Below are 25,256 nucleotides of genomic sequence, written 5' to 3'. Positions count from 1 at the left end.
ATACTCATGGCCAAGTTGGTGTTGACAAGGACACCGACGCCACCGACGCCTCTGTTGTCACATGTTCTGAGGGACAGTTCTTTTTTTTCCCTATGACTTCATCTTTTCTTTCTTTTTTTTTTTTTAAATTATTTATTTTTAATTAGTGAATCACCGTGAGGGCACAGTTACAGATTTATACACTTTTGTGCTCATGCTTCCCTCATACAAAGTTCGGGAACCCATCCCTTCACCAGTGCCCATTCTCCACCACCAGTAAACCCAGCATCCCTCCCACCCTCCCTGATCCCATCTCCCCCCACCCCACCCTGGCACTGTGGCTGGGCATTCTCTTCTGTTCTCTCTCTCTAATTAGCTGTTGTGGTTTGCAATAAAGGTGTTGAGTGGCCACTGTGCTCAGTCTCTAGCCCTCATTCAGCCTGCAACACCCTTCCCCCGCATGGCCTTCGACTACATTATAGTTGGTGATCCCTTCTCTGAGTTGCCCTTTCCCCAGAATGTGAGGCCAGCCTCCAAACCATGGAGTCAACCTCCTGTTACTTATTTCTACAATTCTTGGGTGTTAGTCTCCCATCTGTTATTCTATATACCACAGATGAGTGCAATCTTTCTGTCTCTTTCTGACTCATTTCACTCAGCATGAAACTTTCCATGCCGATCCACTTATATGCAAAATTCATGATTTCCTTTTTTCTAACAGCTGCATAGTATTCCATTGTATAGATGTACCAAAGTTTCCTCAACCAGTCATCCGTTCTAGGGCATTCGGGTTTTTTCCAGATTCTGGCTATTGTAAACAGTGCTGCGATGAACATGTAAGTGCAGATGTCATTTCGACTATACTTTTTTGCCTCTCTGGGATATATTCCCAGCAGTGGTATTGCTGGGTCAAATGGGAGCTCAATATCTAATTTTTTGAGAACCGTCCATATTGTTTTCCAGAAGGGCTGAACTAGTCGGCATTCCCACCAGCAGTGTAGAAGGGTCCCTTTCTCCCCACATCCTCTCCAACAGCGGTTGCTTTTGTTCTTTTGGATGTGTGCTAGTCTCTGTGGTGTGAGGTGGTATCTCATGGTTGTTTTGATCTGCATCTCTCTGATGATTAGTGATGCAGAGCACTTTTTCATGTGCCTTTTGGCCATTCGTATTTCTTCCTTGGTAAAGTTTCTGTTCATTTCTTCGCCCCATTTTTTGATGGGGTTGGATGTTTTCTTCTTGTAGAGTTCAACCAGTGCTTTATATACCATTGATATCAACCCCTTATCTGATGGGTATTGTGTAAATATCCTTTCCCATTCTGTGGATAGTCTTTGTATTTTGGTCACTGTATCTTTTGCGGTGCAGAAGCTTTTTAGTTTAATGTAGTCCCATTTGTTGATCTCTGTTTCCACTTAGTTGGCCAGTTGCATGTCATCTTTGAAGATACCTTTATCTTCAATATCGTGGAGGGTTTTGCCAACCTTGTCTTCAATGTACCTTATGGTTTGTGGTCTATGTTGAGGTCTTTAATCCATTTTGATCTGACTTTTGTGTATGGTGTCAGGTCAAGGTCTAAGCCCATTCTTTTGCATGTGGTTGTCCAGTTGTGCCAGCACCATTTGTTAAAGAGGCTTTCCTTGCTCCACTTCACATCTCTTGCTCCCTTATCAAAGATTAGATGATCATACATTTGGGGTTGTGTGTGGGGATATTCCACCCTGTTCCATTGGTCTGTGGTTCTGCCTTTGTTCCAGTACCATGCTCTTTTAATTGTTACTGCTTTGTAATAAAGTTTGAGGTTGGGGTTGGGGAGGGTGATGCCTCCCATCGTCTTTTTCCCAAGAATTGTTTTAGCTATCCGTGGGCGTTTGTTGTTCCATATGAATTTTAGGATTGCTTGATTAGTTTCTTTGAAGAATATCATGGGTATCGTTATAGGGATCGCGTTGAATCTGTATAATGCTTTGGGAAGTATTGCCATTTTGACAACATTGATTCTCCCTATGCACGAGCAGGGTATATGTTTCCATTTCCTCATGTCCTCTTTGATTTCATGGAGTAGCGTTTTATAGTTTTCTTTGTAGAGGTCTTTTACTTCCTTGGTTAAGCTGATTCCGAGGTACTTGATTTTCTGGGGCACGATTGTGAATGGGATTGCTTTTTTCATGTCCCTTTCCTCTGCCTCATTGTTTGTGTATAGGAAGGCCATGGATTTTTGGGTATTGATTTTGTAGCCTGCAACTTTACTGTATAAGTCTATTGTTTCTAAGAGTTTCTTAGTAGAGGCTTTAGGCTTCTCTAGATATAGTATCATATCGTCTGCAAATAGTGAGAGTTTGATTTCTTCCTTTCCTCTCTGGATGCCCTTAATCTCTTTTTCTTGTCTAATAGCTATCGCAAGTACTTCCAGTACTATATTGAAGAGGAGTGGTGAGAGTGGGCATCCTTGTCTTGTGCCTGATCTTAGAGGAAAGGCCCTTAGTTTTTCCCCGTTGAGGATAATGCTTGCTGTAGGCTTGTGATAGATGGCTTCGACTATCTTGAGGAAAGTTCCTCCAAACCCCATTTTGGTGAGGGTTTTCATCATGAAAGGATGTTGGATCTTGTCAAATACTTTCTCTGCATCTATTAATATGATCATATGGTTTTTATCTTTACTTTTGTTGATATGATGGATTATGTTGATTGATTTCCGAATGTTAAACCATCCTTGCATACCCGGGATGAATCCCACTTGGTCGTGATGTATGATCTTTTTGATGAGTTGTTGGATCCTATTTGCTAGTATTTTGTTGAGGATCTTCGCATCTGTGTTCATCAGGGATATTGGTCTGTAATTTTCTTTCTTAGTGGTGTCTTTGTTTGCTTTTGGTATTAGGGAGATGTGTGCTTCATAGAAACTGTTTGGGAGAGTTCCTGTTTTTTCAATTTCCTGGAAAAGTTTGAGGAAAACAGGCAACAGGTCTTCTTTAAATGTTTGGAAGAATTTGCCAGTGAAACCATCTGGGCCTGGGCTTTTGTTTTTAGGGAGGTTTTTGATTACTGTTTCAATTTCCTTAACATTGATGGGTCTATTCAGGTATTCCAAGTCTTCTTTGTTCAGTCTTGGGAGATTTTAGGAATCAAGGAATCCATCCATTTCTTTTAGGTTCTCCTGTTTTGTGGCATATAGACTTTCGAAGTAGTCTCTAATGATCTTTTGAATCTCACTGGTTTCTGTTATGATGTCCCCCTTTTCATTTCTGATTCGATTTATTAGGGTTCTCTCTCTTTCTTTCTTTGTGAGTCTTGCTAGCGGTTTATCAATCTTATTTATTTTCTCGAAGAACCAGCTCTTTGTTTCATTGATCTTTCGGATTGTCTTTTTGGTTTCCGTGTCATTAATTTCTGCTCTAATTTTTATTATTTCTTTCCTTCGGTCTGGTTTGGGTTCCTTTTTCTGGTCCTTTTCTAAGGTCTTGAGTCGTGAAGTCAAGTTGTCTGTGTGGGCCCTTTCTTCCTTCCTGAGGAATGCTTGGAGAGCTATAAATTTTCCCCTTCACACGGCTTTAGCTGCGTCCCATAGGTTTTGGCAGCTCGTGTCTTCATTCTCATTTGTTTCTAAGTATGTTTTGACTTCTTCCTTGATTTCCTTCCTGACCTACTCATTGTTCAACATTGAATTGTTTAATTTCCAGGTGTTTGATTTGATTCTCCGTGTCGGTGAGTGGTTAGCTTCTATCTTCAGTGCATGGTGGTCTGAAAAGATGGTTGATACAATTTCTATTTTTCCGAGTCTATTGAGGTATGTTCTGGGGCCCTGTACATGGTCTATTTTAGAAAATGTTCCATGTGCACTGGAAAAGAATGTGTATTCTTTCTTTTTGGGGTGTAAGGCCCTGTATAGGTCTATTAGGCCTCTCTCTTCAATTTATTCTTTCAGAGTCAGTGTTTCCTTGTTGAGTTTTGTTCTTGTCGATCTATCTAGAGATGATAAGGCCGTATTGAAGTCTCCGACTACTATTGTGCTGTTAGTGATGTCCTCTTTGAAGTCTGTTAGGGGTTGTTTTAAATATTTAGCCGGTCGCTCATTAGATGCATATACGTTTAAGAGTGTGATTTCTTCCTGTTGTACATATCCCTTGATAAACAGAAAATGGCCTTCGCTGTCCCTTTTAATCTTTTTCAACCTGAAATCTATGTTGTCGGATACTAGGATGGCCACTCCAGCTTTTTTAAGGGGGTTGTTTGCTTGCAGGATTGTTTTCCATCCTTTGACTTTGAGTCTATGTTTACTCTGTTTGTTCAGGTGAGTTTCTTGCAGGCAACAGAATGTTGGGTTTAATTTCCGGATCCATTTTGCCACTCTGTGTCTCTTGATAGGTGCATTTAGGCCGTTGACATTGAGAGAGATTATTGTGATGGGGTTTTGTGTCATCTTTCTGTGGGATTTGTTGTTCTTATGGGGCTCCTACTTGTCTCACAGTAGCCCCTTTAGACCTTCTTTCAAGTTTGGTTTTGAGTCTATGAAGTTCCTGAGCTGTTGTTTGTCCGAGAAATAGTGTATGGTTCCTTCGACTTTGAGTGAGAGTTTAGCCGGATAAAGTATTCTTGGTGAGGCATTCATTTCGTTGAGTTTTTTCACTATGTCCCACCATTGTCTTCGGGCTCGGAGGGTTTCCTCTGACAGGTCTGCTGTAAATCTGAGGGGTGCTCCTTTGTATGTGATTTCCTTCTTTGACCTTGCTGCTTGCAGAATTGTGTCTCTATCCATAGCATCCGTCATTCTGACTATGATATGCCTTGGAGTCTTTTTATTGGGGTCTCTTTTTGCTGGTACTCTTCGGACTCCTTGTATCTGGATGCCTGCCTTCTCCAGCTCTGGGAATTTCTTAGCAATGATGTCTTTGTGTTTTTTTCATTTGGGTTACTTCCCTGTGGTTCTGGTACTCCAATGATTCTAATGTTGTTCCTCTTGAAGTCATCCCCCAGGGCTCTGATTCGTTCTATAGCCATTTTGAGGTCTTTGGCCATGATTTGTTGTTGTCTATAAGCTTTCTGCAGCTCATCTTCTAGGTCGCTGATTCTGTCTTCAGCTGTAGTCATTCTACTGTTGAGGGCATCTAATGAGATTTTTAGTTCATCTACCGATTCCTTTATTTGTGTGACTTCCGTTTGTAGGTTTGAAATTTCTGCTCTCATTTCTTCCTGCATTTTCTTGGTAGACCGTTGCAGTGCTTCATTCATCTCCTCCCTTAACTTATTGGATGTCTGTTCCATGGTTGCTTGTAGTAGGTCGACTCTCCTCCAGATTTCCTCTCTGAATTGTTTATCTGAGAGGTCATAGATGTGAGTAGCCCCTGATGATGTTTCTGGAATCTTTTCTTCTCCCTCTCTTGGTGGAGGGGATTTTTGCTGCTTCATCATCTTGATATGGAAGTGTAGAGTCTGAGCTTTGTAGTTCTTTATTCCTGTTCCCTCTTGTTGTGGGAAGGAGGGGCTCTGTTTGTGCTAAGCTTCCCTTATTCACTGATAGGTTTTATAAAGTTAGACTAAGCTAATGGGTATTTTGCAAAGGTGGTTGAGATGATTAAAGTCATTTTCAAAGAAATAGACAATACCTATTGTGCTAAGGTCAAAGATAATATCTGTGGAGATAATATCTGCAGCCCCGTTAGCGGCCGCTGCTCTGACAGGAGGCCATGCCCACTTTGAGACCACGCCCACTGAGATAAGGCCACGCCCCCAGTATCTTCCTGGCGGGGTCGCAGTTTCTCCCAGGTCTGCGCAGCACAGGGAAGCGTTTCCTGGTTGGTCGTTACCTGGTCAAGACGCGTGAGATGGGGTGGTGCTGGGCTTGATTGACAGTGGCAGCAAAGTGGGGGGAGGATGCAGAGGAGCCCAAGCCGGCAGAAAGCCGACTTGGGGGGCAGTTTCTCGCAGGGCCGCACCGGGACAGTTCTTCTTCAATGTCAAAAATGGCGTGATGCCCAACAGCTAATTAGAGAGAGAGAACAGAAGGGAATGCCCTGCCACAGTGGCAGGGTGGGTTGGGGGGGAGATGGGATTGGGGAGGGTGGGAGGGACGCTGGGTTTACGGGTGGTGGAGAATGGGCACTGGTGGAGGAATGGGTTCCCGAACTTTGTATGAGGGAAGTATAAGCACAAAAGTGTATAAATCTGTAACTGTACCCTCACGGTGATTCTCTAATTAAAAATAAATAAATTATTAAAAAAAAAAACTAGAATCCTAAGGAGAAGAAATAGCTTGTTGAAGGTCTGTCAATCAGAGCCTCATTAAAAATGTTTAGTGAACAAGACAGTAGGGTGCATTATAGGAGCAGAGTTGGTGCTGGATTGTATTAGTCTCATATGCCTGCTGTAACCAATCACTGAGGACTAGAGGCTTAAAACAAAAACTGGAGGTTTTTATTTTGTCTGGTCAGAAGTCTGAAATCAAGATGCCAATTGAATTTTATTTCCAATGCAGGTTTTAGGTTCATTCTTTGATTCTTCCAGCTTCTGGTGGCTACCAGCATTTACTGACTTGCCATGTTATTCTAGATTCTGCTTTCATGGACACATTGGAGCCTCTTTTTTGTGCAATTTCGCTTTTTCTCATTCTTTTATTGTTTATTTGTTGGTCACAAAACTGGCACTGCTCAGAGAACCTAAGGGATGCTGGGGATCAAATCCAAGTTGATACTACCCATTGTACTATCACTTGGGCCCCCTCTTCTTTCATTTTAATAAATAAAATGAAATATGGACATTTCTTTCCAAATATCAAAAAAAAATGGCGTGATGCCTTCTCGTTTTGGTCAGACCAGTGATATCATACTTGATCTTCTGTGCTTGCACCATCAGGTCCTCGATGGATGCTTCCGATGCCAGCGTTCGTGCGTTGAAAGTGCAGAGTCATTTTACTCCTTCTTCATTTTGGCAGTCTGGTTCATCCCTGAGATTTTCTTTTATTTTAATTTTTTTATTGAATCACCGTGAAAAAAGTTACAAAGCTTCCAGGTTCAAGTCTCAGTCATTCAATGATCAGATCCCCATCCCTTCACCAGTGCAATGTTCCACCACCAAGAAACCCAGTATACCACCCCCCACACGTGTGTGGCTAATGATCTTCACTTTATTCTCTTTATACTTTGAATCCATTCAATATTTCAACAGAAAACTATTATTATTTAAAACTTCCCCCCAACGATCAAACCTGCTAAAAGGTATCATTTGATAATTTGTTTTCCATTGCTGAGAATGAAGAGCATATGAGGTCATGCAGCCGTGACAGTGACCATGCAGTTTTGGATTTCTAGTATTTTAGTAATGAAGTCCAGAGAAATTTCTGCCAGAAATCGCATCATTGCAAGCTCGTACCTCTGTTTAGTGGGCCTTATAAGATGGCGGTCGCCATGCCACTGCCCGGGAAAGGAAAGGCCGAGAGAGAGAAAAACCTTTCCCCTCCAGGGGAGGCATGGGGCCGTAGCTTAGTTCACAGTCTAGAGGCATTTCTGCAAGAGCCGCTGGGTGCCAAAAGTAGCTAGTTGGCCTCTGGGATCATGGGAGTTCAGGAGCAGAGGGACCGCCTGTGTATGACCACTTGGGATCACTTCTGGGTGGAGAGCGGCTCTCTGTTTCTTTATGCTGTTTTCTCTGTTTCTTTAGTGACAGCTGCAGAGCAAGCTCCTTACATCGACACTGGTGCTGATACTGAGACAGGTGGAATTAACTTTGATCTGTGCTGGTTTCAGCCCATGCTGGGACGTGTATTTGTTCAGGAACATACAGAGCCCTATGGTAATCAACTATAGAGTGGCTCCCAGCACTTATACCACAGGTCAGCTAGAAGAACCCCCTATACCGGGGACCCAACAATACTTGGCTTGTTTGCACGTAACCCCTTCCCTGTCTCCTTCCTACTTTGCTGATTCTAGTCTTCATGAATTGTGTTAAATGATAAAAATTGTGCTACAGGTATATTGTTATGGAAGGGAGCTGGGAAAGTCAACTTGTCACCCTGATCCCATCCCACATGGGACCCCTAGTGCTCCTGCTTTTGCTACCATGGTCCCTGCATCCTGAACAAGCTAGTGCTTTTGTTAAGGGCAGAATAAATACAGTACAGCTTGCAGTCTTAAGGCAGCAATACACTGTGGATTGGCCAGAAATCCACAGTCCATAGAACAGTTAAGCATGCAAGAGTATGATTACTCTTGGAGGCAAAAGAAAATAGTGGGGATGGAAGGGTGAAACTGATGCCATGATAGGCGGCAGAAATCAGCATAATCAGGTAGGTCTCAGGTTTAGTTCCTGGAACTGAAAAAGATTCAGTTTCACAGCAATAAAATAGTGCGTAGTCAACGTGAACCCACCTGGGAAAGTTCCTGGGCTCAGCAAGTGGGCTCAATGAAGCAATTCTCACAATGCCCCAGAAGTTGCCTTTTGTTAAGCGTATAAGAATAGAAAGTCTATGTTATCATAAAATTGGTACTGATACTGGACATTATTATTTAATTGTTGCCTAACCACTGTTACTCTAGACACTTGCCAAAACACCTTTGTTTGGTAACTATATAAGATTCTTTTTGAAACAATAAGGCATGTACTGCGTATATAATCAACCCCTATATAAACTGCTTGCTGCCTGAAGTTGGGGTCACTATTAAGAGACCACTCTGTGGGTGAGATAGTTGACCCCAGTATCGTGGAATAATACTTTCACATTATCGTGTTTGTGTCTCTGTCCATCTTGCCCATTGGGAGCCAGAATCCTGGGTTTAACACATTCTCTCTCTTTCCCTCTCTCTCCCCCTCAGTCATTCACACACACACACACACACACACACACACACACACACTCTCTCTCTCTCTCTCAGACACACACACACACACGCGCGCGCGCGCACATGCTCAAGAACTACTGGAAAATGTTCTATAGTCAAAGGTGACAAATAATGTTTGGGACTAAGAGAGAACGAATAAAAATGGAGAATTAAGCAGTTTTAAGCCCAGAAGCTTGTAGCTAGCTAGTGAGAGCAGTCAGTGTGAGTGGCATATTAGATTATGGAGCCTTGGTCTCATCACCACAGTCAGGTTTCTTTCTGCAGAGAACCCTCTTCACGGGTCAGATGAGTACTCAATCTTACTAGGATCAGGAGAGTACTGTCCCTTTTTGGTTTTGGAGAATATGTATTTGTATGGGGTGATTTATTATGTCTTTTTTTTTACTTTTTGGGTCATACCCAGAGAGCTAAGGGGTTTCTCCTGGCTCTGCACTCCGGAGTTACTCCTGGCAGTGCTTGAGGGACCATATGAGATGCCGAAGATCCAACTTGGGTTAGCATGTGCGAGACAAACATCCAATCTGCTGTACTATCACTCCGACCCTAGTTTCTTTTCTCGATTGCAGTGGGGAATGGTGAGAAAAATGAATAGAGTTCAGTAAAATAAAGATGAAGAGGACCAGCGTCTACTTTTTCCACACACAAAAACACACCATTGTAATTTATTTTTTAGGAGGGTTGGATTTTGGACCACAACCGGTGTTGCTCAGGGGTTGCTCCTGACTCTGCACTCAGGAATCCCTCCTGGAGATGCTTGGGGACCATAATAGATGCTGGGGATCAAACCCAGTTTGGCCTCATGCAAGGCAAGCACCTTACCTGCTGTGCTATCGCTCCAGCCCCCCCTTTTTAAAAAATTTATTGAATCACCATGAGATAGTTACAAGCTTTCATGTTTGGGTTACAATCTCACAATGATCAAACACACATCCCTCCACCAGTGCACATTCCCTACCACCAATATCCCGGGTATACCTACCTTTCCCACCCTCCCCCTGCCTCTAAGGCAGACAATATTCCCCATATTCTCTCTCTACTTTGGGGCATTATAGCTTGCAACACAGACACTGAGAGGTCATCATGTTTGGTCCATTATCTACTTTCGGCATGCATCTCCCATCCCAACTGGTTCCTCCAGCCATCATTTTCTTAGTGATCCCTTCTCTATTCCATCTGCCTTCTCCCCTCTGCTCATGAAGCAGGCTTCCAGCTATGGGGCAATCCCCTTTCCAGCACCTTTATCATATTCTTTAATTTTTTTTTATTGAATCACCATGTGGAAAGTTACAAAGCTTTCAGGCTTAAGACCCAGTTATACAATGCTCAAACACCCATCCCTTCACCAGTGCACATATTCCACCACCAAGAACCCCAGTATACCTTTCCCCCACCCCCACCCAACCCCCCGCCTGTGTAGCTGATAAATTTCACTTTACTTTTCTCTTTACTTTGACTATATTCAATATTTCAACAAAAAACTCACTATTACTGTTTGGAGTTTTCCCCCCAAAGTCAGACCTGTTGAAAAGGAAGCATTTGATAATTTGTTTTCCATTGCTGACAATGAAGAGATATGAGGCTTTGGATTTCTGTATTTTAGTATTTTAGTAACTAAGTCCAGGGAAATTTCTGCCAGAAATTGCATCACTGCAAGCTCATACTTCCCTTTTGTGGACGTCATAAGATGGCAGCCGGGGCTCAGTTCACAGTCTAGAGACATTTCTGCAAGAAGCTGCTGGTGCCCAAAGTAGTTTAGCTGGCCTCCGGGGCCATGGTCATGCAGCAGCAGAGAGGCCGCACACGTGCGGCCACCGGAGCTACATCTCGGCCCCTTTTCCATATTCTTATAATAAATTTTAGGTTCTCTTGAAGATTATGCATTTCTGAATGTGAGTGTGTGTGGGGGGGGGGTCAGGTGGGTTCAGGTTCTATGTGTGAAGCCAAAGTTTTGGTATTCGGGTGATGCCTTATATTTTTTTCACAGTTCCTAAGAGATCAGCAGTTGCCGATTAAAGGGTTATGATCCCCATGCCATTAGGCTACTTCAAAACTGGTGACTAAGCAACCCCCAAATATAAGAGCTTTATTCTGTAATACTAGGAGGGAGTTCCAAAGATAAGATGGGTGTAGAGAATTTTATTTGCTGGATTTCTGGAAGGTCTGAGGGAGGAGGAAGAAGCGAGCAGGCAAGGGCAGGAGGCGGGGTTTTCTGGAAAGAGGGAACAGCAACCCCAGGAGAATATAAGAGTCACCCCAGTTGCCATGTGCCACATTTCCTCTCCTGCAGCTCTACCAGAAGCAAACTGCCATTCCAGCATCTGAAGATGACTTTCGTGCCCGCACCTGGCTATCATCCCACCTACAATCCGGTGAGATACAGACCCAGGTCCTGACCTGGGTTCACGCTGACCCCCACTCTCCAAGTCCTTCCCAGGCTGAAGCACAGAGATAACAGGGATCCAGGCCCCCTACAACATCTCTGGGACTTGATTTACGCCTTCACTGAGCCTCCGCTCCTAACACTCAACCCTCTTCTTCATTTTGACCTCACACTGGGCTCCCTCTCCCTTGTGAAAGAGATGGGGGTGGGCACTTTTCCAGGAAGGGAAAATACTACTTTGCACACATGAAAATTGAGGCTGTGGCCTGGGGTCTACTGCAGACGCTGCCCTTCTGCAAACCCGTCCCATGTGGCCTCAAAGTCGGGATGTCCGTCTACTTCCAGGGACTGGCCGACAAGAATATGCAGAGGTGAGGGATCCCATATCGGGCCTTGGGAGGGTCTGACATCGAGTAGCACTTGCAGTGGGGTTCCAGGCCCTCAGGAACTGTTGGAGAGACCACACTCTCAGAAAGGGAAGAAAAAAGATGAAACATAGACTAAGGTACATGGTGATAGAGTCTGAGATGGGGAGTGGGGGAGATGGAGAGGAGAAAGAGGGGCATGGCACGTCTCTTACCAGGTGGCACAGGAAAGATTTCTTAGGTGAAACAAAATTGTTCAGGGACTAAAGGAGAAGATGGGACTATGGGGTGCTGCAGGCATCAGGACTTTGAGGGAGAGGAAAGGGCTGATGCAAAGGCCCAGGGGTGAGGGGAGATGCCTTTTGGAGAACTTGGGATGCTCCAGTGAGTGGCATGCATGACTTGGGCGCTCCAGGGCCCTCAGGTTTCATGGGAATGGGGATGTTCTTGAGGAATTGTGAAGGGAACGGGGAGGCCTGAGCAGCCAGAGCTGAAGATGCTGGAACAGAGACTGGCCAACTGGGTAGTCAGGTTTGCCGGGAACATTTGTGTTGGAGTTGGGGGTTTCAGTGAGCAAATCAATATGGTTCACTGCATTCTGGGACCCTGGCCACCATGTCCCAAACCTCTAGGTCATAAATCCCAGTGACCACCTAACTGTCACCTCAACCTTCTTGGGTGGGACTAATTGGGCTCCCTGGAGGTTCTGACCCATTTCTGGCACCATTGCTGGGAGGATTTGAGGAACAGGCCCTCCTGTCCCCAGGTTTGTGGTAAACTTTGCCATGGGGCCAGATGCAGTAAGAGATGACATCGCCTTCCACTTCAACCCCCGCTTTGCTGGCTGGAACAAGGTCATCTTCAGCGCAAGGTTGTCAGGCATGTGGGGTGCGGCAGAGGAGAAAAAGAAGATACCCTTAAAAAATGGGGAGCACTTCGATATGCTGGTGATGATCACACAGGAGCATTACAAGGTCAGAGTCAGCTGCCTCCTCTCAGCCTACCCTTTACCTCGGTCCAGACTTCAATTATTGCTTGAATTTGTTAATTGTTGTGAGGGGCCACACCTGGCACTACAAAGGGAGGGTGCCATGTTGAGGGGATCAAACACTCCCCCTGAAATCGTGAACACAAGCTTGAGTTCCAGTCTGAGGAGGTATCTGCCATTCCCAGTTTTCTGTTTTTGTTTTTATTTTATCCTTTTTTCCCTTTGTGGCTATAACACCTGGGGCTTGCCTCTCAGTTGCAGGAACCCTGAAATGGTAGGGACTCGGGGGGACTGTGGAGAACAGGATTCAACCCAGGGTTTCACACATGCAAGACATGAGGTCCACTGCTGAGCCCCACCCCAACCTTAGGCCCCTCTTGTTCTCAACCATTTTTGAAAGTAGTTCAGAGAGGTTAGTCAGGGTGACACAGTCTGTGTTAGAGTGAAACCTCTATGTCCAAACCAGAGTCAGGCTTGATATTCTCTCGACCTCGCCATGAGCCATGTTTTGTGTCCTCGATAATCTGCCATCTTTGAGCTGTTTCTCATCTGCCATCTTTGAGCTGTTTTGATGCCCAACACTTCACTCAGGTGAAGCATTTCTGTCCTATGGAAATGACCTCTGACTTCACGTTGATCTTAAACCTGTGGAACCCGAGGTCCTGACTCTGGGTCTCTAGCTTTACCTCTCAGATTTGATCCCGAGTTGAATAGTTCCCCATCCCTGCTTCCTGTTTGAACTTCCCTGAGTCCCTCTGGGACTCATGACCTCTGGTCTTCATTAATTTTGCCCTTCAGGTGCTAGTGAACGGAAATCATTTCTATGAGTTTGGGCACCGGACACCCATCCAGAAAGTCACCCATCTGTATGTGGATGGAGCCATGACCCTTCAATCCGTTACCTTCTTTGGCAGCTGTCCCACCTCCTGTGAGGTGAGAGTTCTCTCATTGGTTATCTCTCTTTTTTCCTTCCCTCCCTTTGGTTAACTACAGTGTTGCGTGGTGCGGATCCTTAGGTTGAGCAATGCAGATGAGCCAGCAGTGACAGAGATTCTGCATAGAGGTTAGAAAAACCTCCCCTGGATCCTGGTGGCAGGTGCAATCTGAGCCTCATGGGAATGTCCGAATCCAGGAGGCTGACCTGAAGATCAACTTTACTCTTAAAGTACCAATGTTCCAGTCACTGTCATGGAAAATCAATATAGTTTAGGAGGGAAACTAGGACCAACTGTTCCCTGTACTATGTTTGGAATGATCTCTGCACACAGAGCCTGGAGCTATACCAGAGCATTGCTGGGTGTTACTAAAACCCCCCAAATAAAAATAAAATAGTAGGCAAAACAGAGCAAGATGCAGGAAGAAGATGCAAAGGACTGGGACTCAGGCCTTTATGGTGAGTCCCTAGCTCAATCTTGGCACCGGATGGCCCCCCAGTTTCACCTCAGAGGAATCCCAAAGCACTGCTGGGCCAAGGGACTGAAGAGTCTAGCCTGTTTGGTCAAGTATTGCTGAGAGTGACCCAGAGACCCCTGAATAGTGCATGGGAAACCCCGTCACAAAAAGGAGGGAAGAAATAATGGAAAGTGGAGGAGAGAGAGAGATGTAGGGGGAAGAGAAGAGGCTGGAGAAAAGTTAGAGAGAAAGTAAGAGAAAGAGGGAGATTGGTGGATGAAGCACAGAACCACAAGACAGGGGTTGGGGGTGCGGAGATATTGTCTGGTCTCAAAGTCTCTAGGTGCCTTGGGGAGGCTGTCGAGGTTAGAGGTGAGGTGATCAGGGGTCAGAGGCTTGTACCCTGCGGACAGTGGCTTCTGCATGGGCTTCAGGGAGAGGGAAAGAGAGGGACTGAGGAGGGTCCTGACAATGCAGGAGTCTAGGTCGGGACAAGAATAAAAAGGTTCTTGTTATTCTTTTAAAAAACATTTTTTTTGGGAGGGAAGTCAGACACAGCAAAGCTCGGAGCTATTCCAAACCTAGCACTTTGGGATCATACCTCAATGTTATCAAGGAACCACACGGAGCTGGGACTCAAACCCTGGGTCCCCCAAATATGAAGCATGTACTTTGCATGCACAAATCCCTGTTCTCTTTCCAGCGACCCATGATCCCTGGATCAATACCAGAAACTATCTTGAGCACAGAGCTAGGAGTCAATCCCCACCAAATCACTAAGTAGGGCTCCCCAAACTACAACTAATGAAGTTTCTCATTGAGCACTGGCGTTTAGACAGGACGGGACCCCTCTATTAATGAGGAATCTGGGGCCACTCCTTGACTCCAGAGTTCTCATGGATTGTGATATGGGGGTTGGCCTGAGGGGTGTCCTTCATCTACTCTAGGTCTTACTTTGGGGTGGTCTTTCTGTCTCTGTTCCCAAACATTCCTGTGGCTTTTATGGCATCCTGCATAAGGACCTGCTGAGGTTCATTGATTTCTCTTAAGTAGGTTCAGTGTCTGAAGAGCCCAAGAGCCCTAATTATCACTGTCTTCTCTGTATATAGTGTCCAGGAGTCGCTCTCAGAACGACAGTTAATCTGTCTGTACATTGGAGGGTTGTATTGGCATGGGAGTTATGGGCTAAGAATGAGAGGGGTTCCATGGGGTCAGGTCTCCAGTTTTGTAACTCAGCACCCCAAGGAACACCTGCATCTTATGATGTGCTGCAAACATTTGCTGACTTTTCTGCATTCTCTCTTCCTCACAGGAACAGGCCATGGAGGGACCCCCAATCTTCTACCCAGTAAGACAGCCAGTGGGGGCCAACTATATGATAGGTGATCTTGGATAAGCATGAACTGATGGTGGGGACCCGTATATAGGGGTGTCCTGTTGGAGGAAGTAGATTGGTCAGAGGGGGCTGGGCAAGAGATCGGAGAGGGTTTGAGGTGGACAGAGGCCCCTAGGAGGAGTGGTACCCTGCTCTCAGAGTGGACCTCTGCTTCGAACTTTGGTGACATGGGTCCAATGGTCTCACCCCACAGCCTATGCCATATATGCGGAGACTTCAGGGGGGACTGAAGACCAACAGAACCATCATAGTCGTGGGCTTCATCCCTCTCTCAGCCCACAGGTACAGATGCCAAGTGGAGATGGAATGTGAACCCTATTCTCCATGCCTCCTCCCTTGGGGCCGCCAGTAATTTACCCCCAAGTGCTGACTCCTACTTTTCTCTCTACTTTCAGATTTTTTATCAACTTCATTGTGGGAACCACAGAGGACATAGCCCTGCACATCAACCCGCGCATGGACGGGAAGGCTGTTGTGCGGAACAGTTTCCTAAAGGGGGCCTGGGGGCCCGAGGAGAGGAGCATCTCCTACAATCCCTTTGCTCCAGGACAGTACTTTGATGTGAGTCCAGCTCTCCTTCCCTTCTCTTCAAGTATGTTTCCTCCCTCGTCTCAAACCTGCCCCTCTCCTGCACCATCTCACACCTGCCCCTCTCCTACAGCTGTCCATCCATGCCAGCACCGATAACCTCAAGGTATTTGCCAATGGCCAGCACATCTTTGACTACAAACATCGTGTGTCGGCTGCCTTGGCGGATATACTGGAGATCTCCAGTGATGTCATCCTCTCCTATGTCCAGGTCTGAGCTTCACAGATGACCAGGATCCAGGGAAATTCAGAAGAAAGACCCCTCCACCCCCTTAGGATACTCCTTTTAATCCCTGAAGTTTTCTTTATTAACCGCTTTCAAATCCAGTTCACTTGATTTTTTTCCTTCGTAAAGGACACACATGCTTTGGTAGTTTGGCACAAGCAAAATAAAGTCATGAGTTTGGAGCATCTCTGTGTCAATACATAACATTTTACAAGCTTAGGAGAATGAGTTCAACTCTCACACATCTAGGATGCCACTTGGTAGCTTAGGGCAGGGCACATGTGCCAGTGCATGCCCAGCCTTGTGCTCTCTTGTGTGTCTGCACAGCTCTGTCCCTCAAAGCAAGAGTACTGCTATTTGCTCAGTCATTGATTAATTTGATTGAATTGGGCATAAACTCCACATTACTTTTTTTTTTAAAGTTGTATCACCATGAGAGAATTACAAACCTTTCATATTTGAGTTTCAGCCATACAATGATGAAACACCCATCCCTCCATCAGTGTACACCTTTCACCACCCACATCCCAGTCCTCACCATGCCTCTGTGGCAGACAATTTCCCCAATATTCTCTTTCTACTTTGGGGCATTTTGCTTTGCTCGAAATTTCCTACAACCATCCAGGCCTACCTGCCAGGGGCCGATACTAGATAATTTATTTTCATTGCTCATTTGAATTTCATGAGAGCTGGCACAGCCACGACTATAAATGTAAATTTCTAGATTGTAAATGGTCGGGTTCTAGACACATCTCTGTATGGCACTAATCCATATTGAGATTCAACTGGGAGTCTATGGGTCAGGGCTGTTAGTGCGCCTAGATGGCACCCGGAGGCAAATTGTGGACATGAAAGCCAGTCTACTGGGCACCTGGGACCTGGGGAGGGGCATCCCAGGTCCTCTGGTACCATGTGACCTGGAGATTTAGTCTTGGAACCTGCATAAGGGTGGGGGGGGGGACTTGTCTGTGGAAGCTCTTGGCTGCCGGGATCCCAATTGGAGTAGGCAGGGAGAATGCACCTGCTCCATCTGGGGTGCCCCAAAGAAATTGGCTCTGTATCTGGCCCAGAGAGATCTCTGGCACTGTGATGTCTTCTGGAACTCATAGCTATGTCTCTGGTCCAGGGCTGTTGGTGTGTTAGATGGAGCCCAGAGGCAAATTGTGGTCATGGCAGCCAGTCTGCTGGGTGGGTGGGGACCCAGGGAGGGACAGCACAGGTCCTCTGCTGCCATGAGGGCCTGAAGATTCAGTCCTGGAACCCGCATACCTGGGCCTTGCGGTGGAAGCTCTTGGCCCCCGGAATTCCATCTGGAGAGGGAGGGGAGAGCACACCTCCTCCATCTGAGTGCCCTGGTGATATTGTCCTGGTATGAGGCCCAGAGAGATCTCTGGCTCTATGGTTTCTTCCGGGACTTGCCGCTGTGTCTCTGGGTCAGGGCTGTTGGTGTCCTAAGATTTACATTACAAAATTTTCAGCAGATTATATGTTGGCGAGGTCTATCCTGCGATGGTGGAGTCAGGCTGGGGGTGTGGCAGCGATTTTGGATTGTGGAAGCAAGTGGCTGCTTTTACAGGCACAGGTCAACCTGCCCCCCTCCAATTTACCCTGGTCTGTTCAGTTACACATGGGTCCGAGCTTTTCTGAGGCTCTTGATTTCTTTTGAGATTTATTTAGGGGTCTCTGAAGCAATGCCGGCAGTAGAGCTTACAGGGTAGTGTTGGAGTTGCTTCGTAGGGGTGACTGCCAGTGCTTCCATGGGGGCAGGTAGCTCACCTCAACTCTGAAAAAGCGTGGAGATATGAGTCAAAAAACCTGCATACCAGAATTTTCAGCAGATTATACCTTGGTGAGGTCCGTCCTGAGACAGTGGAGTCAGTACAGGAATATGGCAGATATTTTGAATTGTGGAAGAAGCGGCTGCTGGGGGCTCTGCTTGGGCAGGCCACCAGGCCAACCTGCCTTCCTTCAATTTACCCCAGTCTGTTCAGCCACGTGAGGGTCCAAGATTAACTGTGACTTTGGATCTCTTTCGAGATTCATCTATGGGCCTCTGCAACAGGCCAGTAAATGAGCTTATCTAGCTGAGCAGGAGGTGGTTTGGGGTGTGGCTTCCTCATACCTAACTTTTGGCCATTTAATTTCTTGATAAACTTGGTCCCAAATTGTTGGGTTCTGGCTATAGGCATAGCGGCAATTTTGGGGTGTCAGGAAGCCTGAAGGCACCATCAGGCTGCTGGTGCACTCACCTCACAGGTACAGGTTGACCTGTTGGCAGCACCATACCCCCAAGAAAGTGCTTTTGTTTGTATAAAAGTCAGCCAAAGAAATTATAACCAAGTTGTTGTCCTTGGAATTCTGATTTCTAGGAAAACACAGGTTTTACCAGGTTTAAAACACTCTCAGAGGTTGCTATTTTCAGCTATTCTAGTCTCTCAGGAAACTTGGAAGAGAGATGAGATTCCAGGTGGCAGCAGGGGAGGAGGAATCAGGTGTGGAATCTGGAATCTGAGGCAGAGCGAGTGATAATGGAGCAGCTGGGGCAGTGCTGAGAGGGACAGAGGCTTTGTGGGAGTGGATGGTAGCACCGAAGCACAAAGGAAGTGGATGGGGCAGGGAGAGAAGACAGCCATTGAGAAGGCAGCTGAGTAAGGAGTGGAGAAGACAGCAGGGAAGAGCAGGGAATAGTAGAATGTCACTAGGAAAGTGAGATGGGCTTGAGGAGAGAGGGGCTGGACAGAGAAAATGTATGATAATAAAGATAAAGATGGGGGGAGAGAGAGAGACTGAGTCAGAGGTAGAGAGAGGGTGGGGGAGAGAGGGAAGCCTGAATATAAGGCTCACCAGAATTTCTCCCCACCAGACCACTTACTGGCAGTGATTTCATAGGGTTGTTAATGTTGAATAGTCAAACGTCCCATCTTCAGTCCACTTAAGACCATCCACCAAGGATTACGGGGGCCAAACATTACAGAAATGTATCAGACATTTGAGTCAGATACACAGGAAGTCAAGTGCTTTCTGAGAATGCAAAAGGCACCCCAGAGGGGTGTGGCTAGGTTTTCAATTTTAGATTCCCCATTGTCCATGACCCAATCATGAAGGGAACGAGGAAGTACTCAAATACCATTCAATCCTTCCACAAAACAGAGGTGAGAGAAGTCAGAAATGACGACTTTTCACCCATCTCTTCACTGGGGAGACAGAGAGAAGAGAAGAGCGAGCAGGCATCCCTGGGGGCTCCAATTTTCCAAACAGAGGGTCACCCTGATGTGAGCTCAAAACTTACAATATTTAGGGTGCAGAACAGCTGGGAGTTGAGGTCATTGAACAAAAACAGATAGAGGTCGTACTTAAACTTACCAAGGCCAAGTTGAGGATCCAAGATGCGGTGGTTACGTGTGCATGGACAGGGGTGTGAAAAGAGAAGGATATCTTCGGCCAGAGCAAGGAAGGGATTTAGGGCATCATCAAAATAGGTCTGAGACCTCACCCGGCACAGACAAGGGACAGACACAGGTAAAATGAAGAAACAGGAATTTCTTGGAATGCGCTACTGGGCAGACCCTACTGGCCCCTGGAGAAGCTGGAGTTGAGCTGCGCCCTGGGAGAGACTTAAGTAGAATTTTAAGTTGTCTTCAGCGGGAAAAGTAACAAAGACCAGTGTGAGTGCTGCTGGGGACCTTCCAGTCCAGAAGATTGAACTTGGACTCCTGTATACATGGCGTGAACTCCAGCGAGGGGTTAGCTCCATTTTGGACTACATTAAAAAGGTTTTTTTCCCTCCTTGCCCTGGGTGGTCCAGGTTATTTGAGGTTGCCCACTGATTGAACTGTATCCAAAACCTAGTAATTTTGGGGAGTGGGGTTGGAGCTCAAACTGGGGCCTCCCATTCCCAAGTGTGCTCTGTGCTGAGGCATCCCCCGGCCCTCATCCCCCATCCCCACCACACTTTCAGAGGAGGTTTATAGATGATTGGGCCATCTGGGGTCTAGATCTCAGGCCCAGAGAGACAGCACAGCAGGCAGGGCACTGGCCTTGCATGATGCTGAAGCAGTGTGACCTTGGTTTGAATCCCTGGCATCACCTGGGGATGTGAGGTTGCAGAGAGCACCTGAGCACTAAAGGTGATCGCCCCGCCTCACAAAAGAAAAAAGGAGAAAGGAACTAAACTAAAAACCCATATCAGGAGCCACCTTGATATTCTCCCCAGCTGTCTTCCAGACCATATTCTTCATTGCTCTCAACTGTCATCCGGGGGTGTGCATCTTGGGGTTCCCTGTTGGAATTCAAGGCTTCAATATGCAAAGCACATGCTTTGGGGCTCAGGCACATTCCGTTTCTTTCTTTCTTTTTTAAAAATAATGTAGGAGTACTGCTATTTATTCAGCCATTGATTAAGCTGATTGAATTGGGTATGAACTCCACATTACTTTTTTTTAAATAAATTTATTTATTTTTAATGAATGAATCACCATGAGGGTACAGTTACGGATTTATACACATCTGTGCTTATGCTTCCCCCATACAAAGTTCGGGAACCCATCCCTTCACCAGTGCCCATATTCCACCACCAGTAAACTCAGCATCCCTCCCATCCTCCCCAATCCCATCTCCCCCCCACCCCACCCTGTCACTGTGGCAGGGCATTCCCTTCTGTTCTCTCCCTCTAATTAGCTATTGTGGTTTGCAATAAAGGTGTTGAGTGGCCACTGTGCTCAGTCTCTAGTCCTCATTCAGAAAAATATGGAACGCTTCATGAATTTGCGTTTCATCCTTGCGCAGGGGCCATGCTAATCTTCTCTGTATCGTTCCAATTTTAGTATATGTGCTGCCGAAGCGAGCACCACATTACTTTTTTTAAAAAAATCTATTCTGTATGTTAATTTTATTTTATTATTTTATCCCCCCCTTTTTTATTCACTGTGAGATACAGTTACAAAGATTTCATGTTTGAGCTTTGGTTATACAATTATCAAACACCCATCCTCTCACCAGTGCACATCTTCCACCTCCAAAATCCCCAGTATTTGCCCCCACCACCTCCATTCCAACCCTCCCCTGCCTGTGTGGCAGACAATTTCCCCCATACTCTCTCTCTACTTTGGCAACATTCGATATTTCGACACCAGTCTCACCACCACGTAAATCTGCTGAAAAGGCAACGCTAGATGATTTGTTTTGGATTACTTGTTATGGACAGAATATAATGTTCAGGAAATTCTGTGTTATTTTCTTCCGGGAGATTTAGTTTGGCCATTGATTATATAAAATGGCGCGGGGGGGGCAGTTTGTGGGTGTGCCTACCACGATTCTGGAAAACTGGGGTCTGGGAGGAGAAGGCCCAGTCCCAATGCAAGCAGGCTTGGGGATCTCAGTCACAGGTTCTTGCATATCTGGGTTTTCCTGCTGGTATGCCCTCTGGTGAGGTTCATGCTGTCTTGGGTGAGGTCTGTCCCCTCTTGGGTGAGGCTCCTCCGAGTATGTGGAGAGTAGCCTTGGGCCTGGTGATGGTTGGATTCTGGAGGTTTTTGGCTGCCAGGGTTCTTCTGCTTGGGGCAGGGAGGGAAACTCAACCCGCCCCCTCCAGGGTGCCCCAGTGAGGACAGCCTGGCACGGGATCAGGACATTATTCAGTGCTCTCTTCCGGGACCTTTAGTTTATAGTCTTTGGTTCTTGGCCATTGATGAGATTACATGGCACTGGGGCAGTTTGTGGGTGTGACTGCCGAACTATTGGAAAATTGGAAACGTGGGGAGAGGAGATCCAGTCCTATTTCAAGCGATCCTGGAGCTCTCAGTCATGGGTTCCCGCCTATCTCTGTGCTACAGGCCCTAATTGCATCTTTTGATCTCTTCTGAGATTCATTGGTCTCTGAAATAAGGCCAATAAATGAGCTTATATAGCTGAGCCGAGGTGGTTTGTGGGTGTATCTCCCACATACCTAACTTTTGGCCATTGAACATCTTGGTAAACTTGGTCCCAAGTTGTTGGAGTCTGGACAAAGGCACAGCAGTAATTTTGGGGTATCTGGAAGTCTGAAGGCACCATCAGGCTGCTAACATTTGATTTCCCATCGGAGCTGAACCTTGACCTCAACTGCACCTTAGGCCTGTGGACTCCTGGGGCTGCATTCACCTCCCGGTATGGTCCTGCATGAAAATGTCCCTGTTCCCTGCTTCCTGTTTTGACCTTCCCAAGGTCTCTGTGTTCTTCATGGCCTTGTCCTTGTCCTCCAGGTGGTGGTGAATGGAAGTCCTTTCTATGGATTTAGGACCAGCTCTGCCTCCAGAATGACACCCACCTGCATGTGGATGTGGTCCTGAAGCTTCGATTCATCAACTTTTTTTTGTTGATCGTCCCACCACTAGGACGGCAAATCGTCTCTGTCATGGGCTAGCTCCCATCCTTCCTTCCCTCCCGTTGGTTAATTTCCTGAGAATTGCACAGGAAATGCCCGAATATATCATTGCAGCTGCCCTTCCAACCCCACCTGGTCCCCCAAAAATAAGGAAAAAAAAGAAAATGGAAAAAGAAGGAAAGTGGGAGAAGGAAGGTGGGAGACAGAGGAATGGTAGTCCAGGTAGAAGGTGGGTGAGAGAGTGAGCGAACGAGTGAGAGAGAGAGGGAGTGAGCACAGAAATAGAGTTTATTCTCTCTCACACAAGGCACAGAGCGGTGGATTCACGAACCCAAGAGACTTGGATCCTTGATTCCCCTCAGCGAGAACTATGTTTTTTATTAAAAAATTTTAATTGAATCACCGTGAGATACAGTTATAAAGCTTTCATGACTGAGTTTCAGTCATACAATGATCAAACATCTATCCCTCCACCAGTGTGCATTTTTCACCACCAATGTCCTCAGCATCCCTCCTGCCATCCCTACCCCATCCCATTCCCTGCCTCTTCTTACTCTGTCTCTACTTTTGGGCATCATGGTTTGCAATAAAGATGCTGAGAACCCATCATGTTTGGTTTTTAGTCTACTTTCAGCATCTCCCATCCCGAGAGAATCCAGGGGGAAATTTTTTAATTTTAAAAAAATTTTTAATTCTTTAATTAGTGAGGGTACAGATACAGATTTACACATTTTTAGAGCTTGTTTTTCCCTCATACAATGTTCGAAAACCCATCCCTCCACCAGTGCCCATTCTCCACCACCAATAAACCCAGTATCCCTCACATCCCCCAATCCCATCTCCTCCCCACCCCACCCTGCCTCTTTGGCAGGGTATTCCCTTTTGATCTCTCTCTCCAATTGGGTGTTGTGCTTTGCAATAGGGGTATTGAGTGGCCATCGTGTTCAGTCTCTAGTCTACTTTCAGCACTAATCTCCCATCCTGAGCGGGATCTCCAATCACATTTTACTTGGTGTTCCCTTCTCTATCTGAGCTGCCTTTTTCCCCAGCATGAGACCAGCTTCCAAGCCATGGAGCCAACCTCCTGGTACTTATTTATACTATTCTTGGATATTAGTCTCTTACTCTGTTATTTTATATTCCACAGATGAGTGCAATCTTTCTATGTCTGTCTCTCTCTTTCTGACTCATTTCACTTAGCATGATACTTTCCATGCTGATCCACTTATATGCAAAGTTCATGACTTCATTTTTTCTAAGAGCTGCATAGTATTCCACTGTGTAGATGTACCAAAGTTTCTTTAACCAGTCATCTGTTTTTTGGGCACTCTATTTTTTTCCAGATTTTGGCTATTGTAAACAGTGCTGGAATAAACATACAAATGCAGATGTCATTTCTACTATAACTTTTTGCCTCTCCACGATATATTCCCAGGAGTGGTATTGCTGGGTCAAATGGGAGCTCAATATCTAATTTTTTGAGAATCGTCCATATTGTTTTCCAAAAGGGTTGAACCAGTCGGCATTCCCACCAGCAGTGAAGGAGAGTCCCTTTCTCCCCACATACACGCCAACAGTGGTTGCTTTTATTCTTTTGGATGTGGGCCAGTCTCTGTGGTGTGAAATTATATCTCATTGTTGTTTTAATCTGCATCTCCCTGATGATTAGTGACGTAGAGCATTTTCTCATGTGTCTTTTAGCCATTCGGATTTCTTCTTTGAGAAAATTTCTGTTCATTTCCATCCCCCATTTTTTGATGGGGTTGGGAGTTTTGGGAAGAAGCAAATTCTACACTGCCAGGACCTATTGGTAGCTCGGGGACAGGACATGGGTTCTCAGGTTTAAGCCCCACCAGTCTCTCAATGCCAATGTGCTCTTCTGGTTGCCTGCCTGAACTCTGCCCTTCACAGCAACAAAAGGGAGGGGGACAAAAAGGAAAACAACCATCTCCATGGTTTGTATGTGTTTGGGGACTCTCTACAGCCATGGGCTGTCTCCCTCCCTGGTTCACTCAGTCCCCTGCACAATTAGATCCATTGTGTGTGCATCAAGGACTGGGGCATATCACTGTTCTATGAACCTTCACACAACAAAAGAAACACAAATACTAAGCTGAATGAATGGGATTCTGGAAAGTTCTTTGAGCTGATGGACATTGAAGTCTCTGAGTGACTTGGAATTAATCAATTTACATGGGATGATGTGTATTAAAGCAAATATGGTCAAAGCAACCTGTAGGAGATAATTGTTTGGGTGTTAACTGAACAATTTCTTCTTCGTCTTCTTCTTCCTCTTCCTCTTCTTTTTCTTCCTCTTTCCATTCTTCTTCCTCTCTTCTTCTTCTTCTTCTTCTTCTTCTTCTGATGATGATGATGATGATGATGATGATGATGATGATGAAAATGATGATGCTGGTCTCAGAAAGGGACTGAGGCTGGATCAAGTCCTAGGGAATTGAGAAGGGTCCGGCCATAGATACTTGTGGTGTTTATCTCATGCCTTTATTTTCTTTTTTCCTTTTCATTTTTTCAGTTTTCCTCTGTAGTTATTTTTTTCTCTGGTACTGAATATCTTTTAGGCAGTGTCCAATACATCAGGGAATGGGCTTGTTGGTCCTGGTCTGGTTGTGGTAGCTTTTTTCTAATATCTGATGAGACTTGACTTCTGAAGTGCACTGTTAGATTGGCTGCTCTCCTCTCAGCATCTCAGTTCACACTCTGCCTCAGAATTTCAGTCAAGGGAAAATGAAACA

The 25,256-nt window shown here is 45.7% G+C and overlaps 1 protein-coding gene and 1 non-coding gene across 2 annotated transcripts; one reads left to right on the top strand and one right to left on the bottom strand.

Annotated features, from left to right (window-relative positions):
* The first annotated feature begins 11,131 nt into the window (after positions 1-11,131).
* Positions 11,132-16,133, top strand: LOC101553307 (galectin-4-like). Its single transcript, XM_055146420.1, has 8 exons — positions 11,132-11,176; positions 11,470-11,558; positions 12,319-12,526; positions 13,339-13,473; positions 15,245-15,280; positions 15,522-15,610; positions 15,724-15,889; positions 15,990-16,133. Exons 1-8 carry the CDS (start codon positions 11,132-11,134, stop codon positions 16,131-16,133), a joined length of 912 nt encoding a protein of 303 aa, XP_055002395.1.
* A 4,749-nt stretch (positions 16,134-20,882) lies between these two features.
* Positions 20,883-20,989, bottom strand: LOC129406934 (U6 spliceosomal RNA). The gene has a single exon (XR_008631342.1). It is a non-coding gene; the product is annotated as a U6 spliceosomal RNA (small nuclear RNA).
* Between the last annotated feature and the right edge of the window lie 4,267 nt (positions 20,990-25,256).

Source organism: Sorex araneus, chromosome 8 (genome assembly GCF_027595985.1).
Source record: "Sorex araneus isolate mSorAra2 chromosome 8, mSorAra2.pri, whole genome shotgun sequence".
NCBI classification, from domain to species: domain Eukaryota; kingdom Metazoa; phylum Chordata; class Mammalia; order Eulipotyphla; family Soricidae; genus Sorex; species Sorex araneus.
This window is presented reverse-complemented; position numbering and strand designations above follow the sequence as displayed.

Coding starts and splice junctions, on each gene's coding strand:
- LOC101553307 (XM_055146420.1), top strand. CDS start 11,132: ATGACTTTCGTGCCCGCACCTGGCTATCATCCCACCTACAATCCG. Junction 15,281..15,521: donor GACCCCCAATCTTCTACCCA/GTAAGACAGCCA, acceptor CTCACCCCACAG/CCTATGCCATATATGCGGAG. Junction 15,611..15,723: donor ATCCCTCTCTCAGCCCACAG/GTACAGATGCCA, acceptor CTCTACTTTCAG/ATTTTTTATCAACTTCATTG.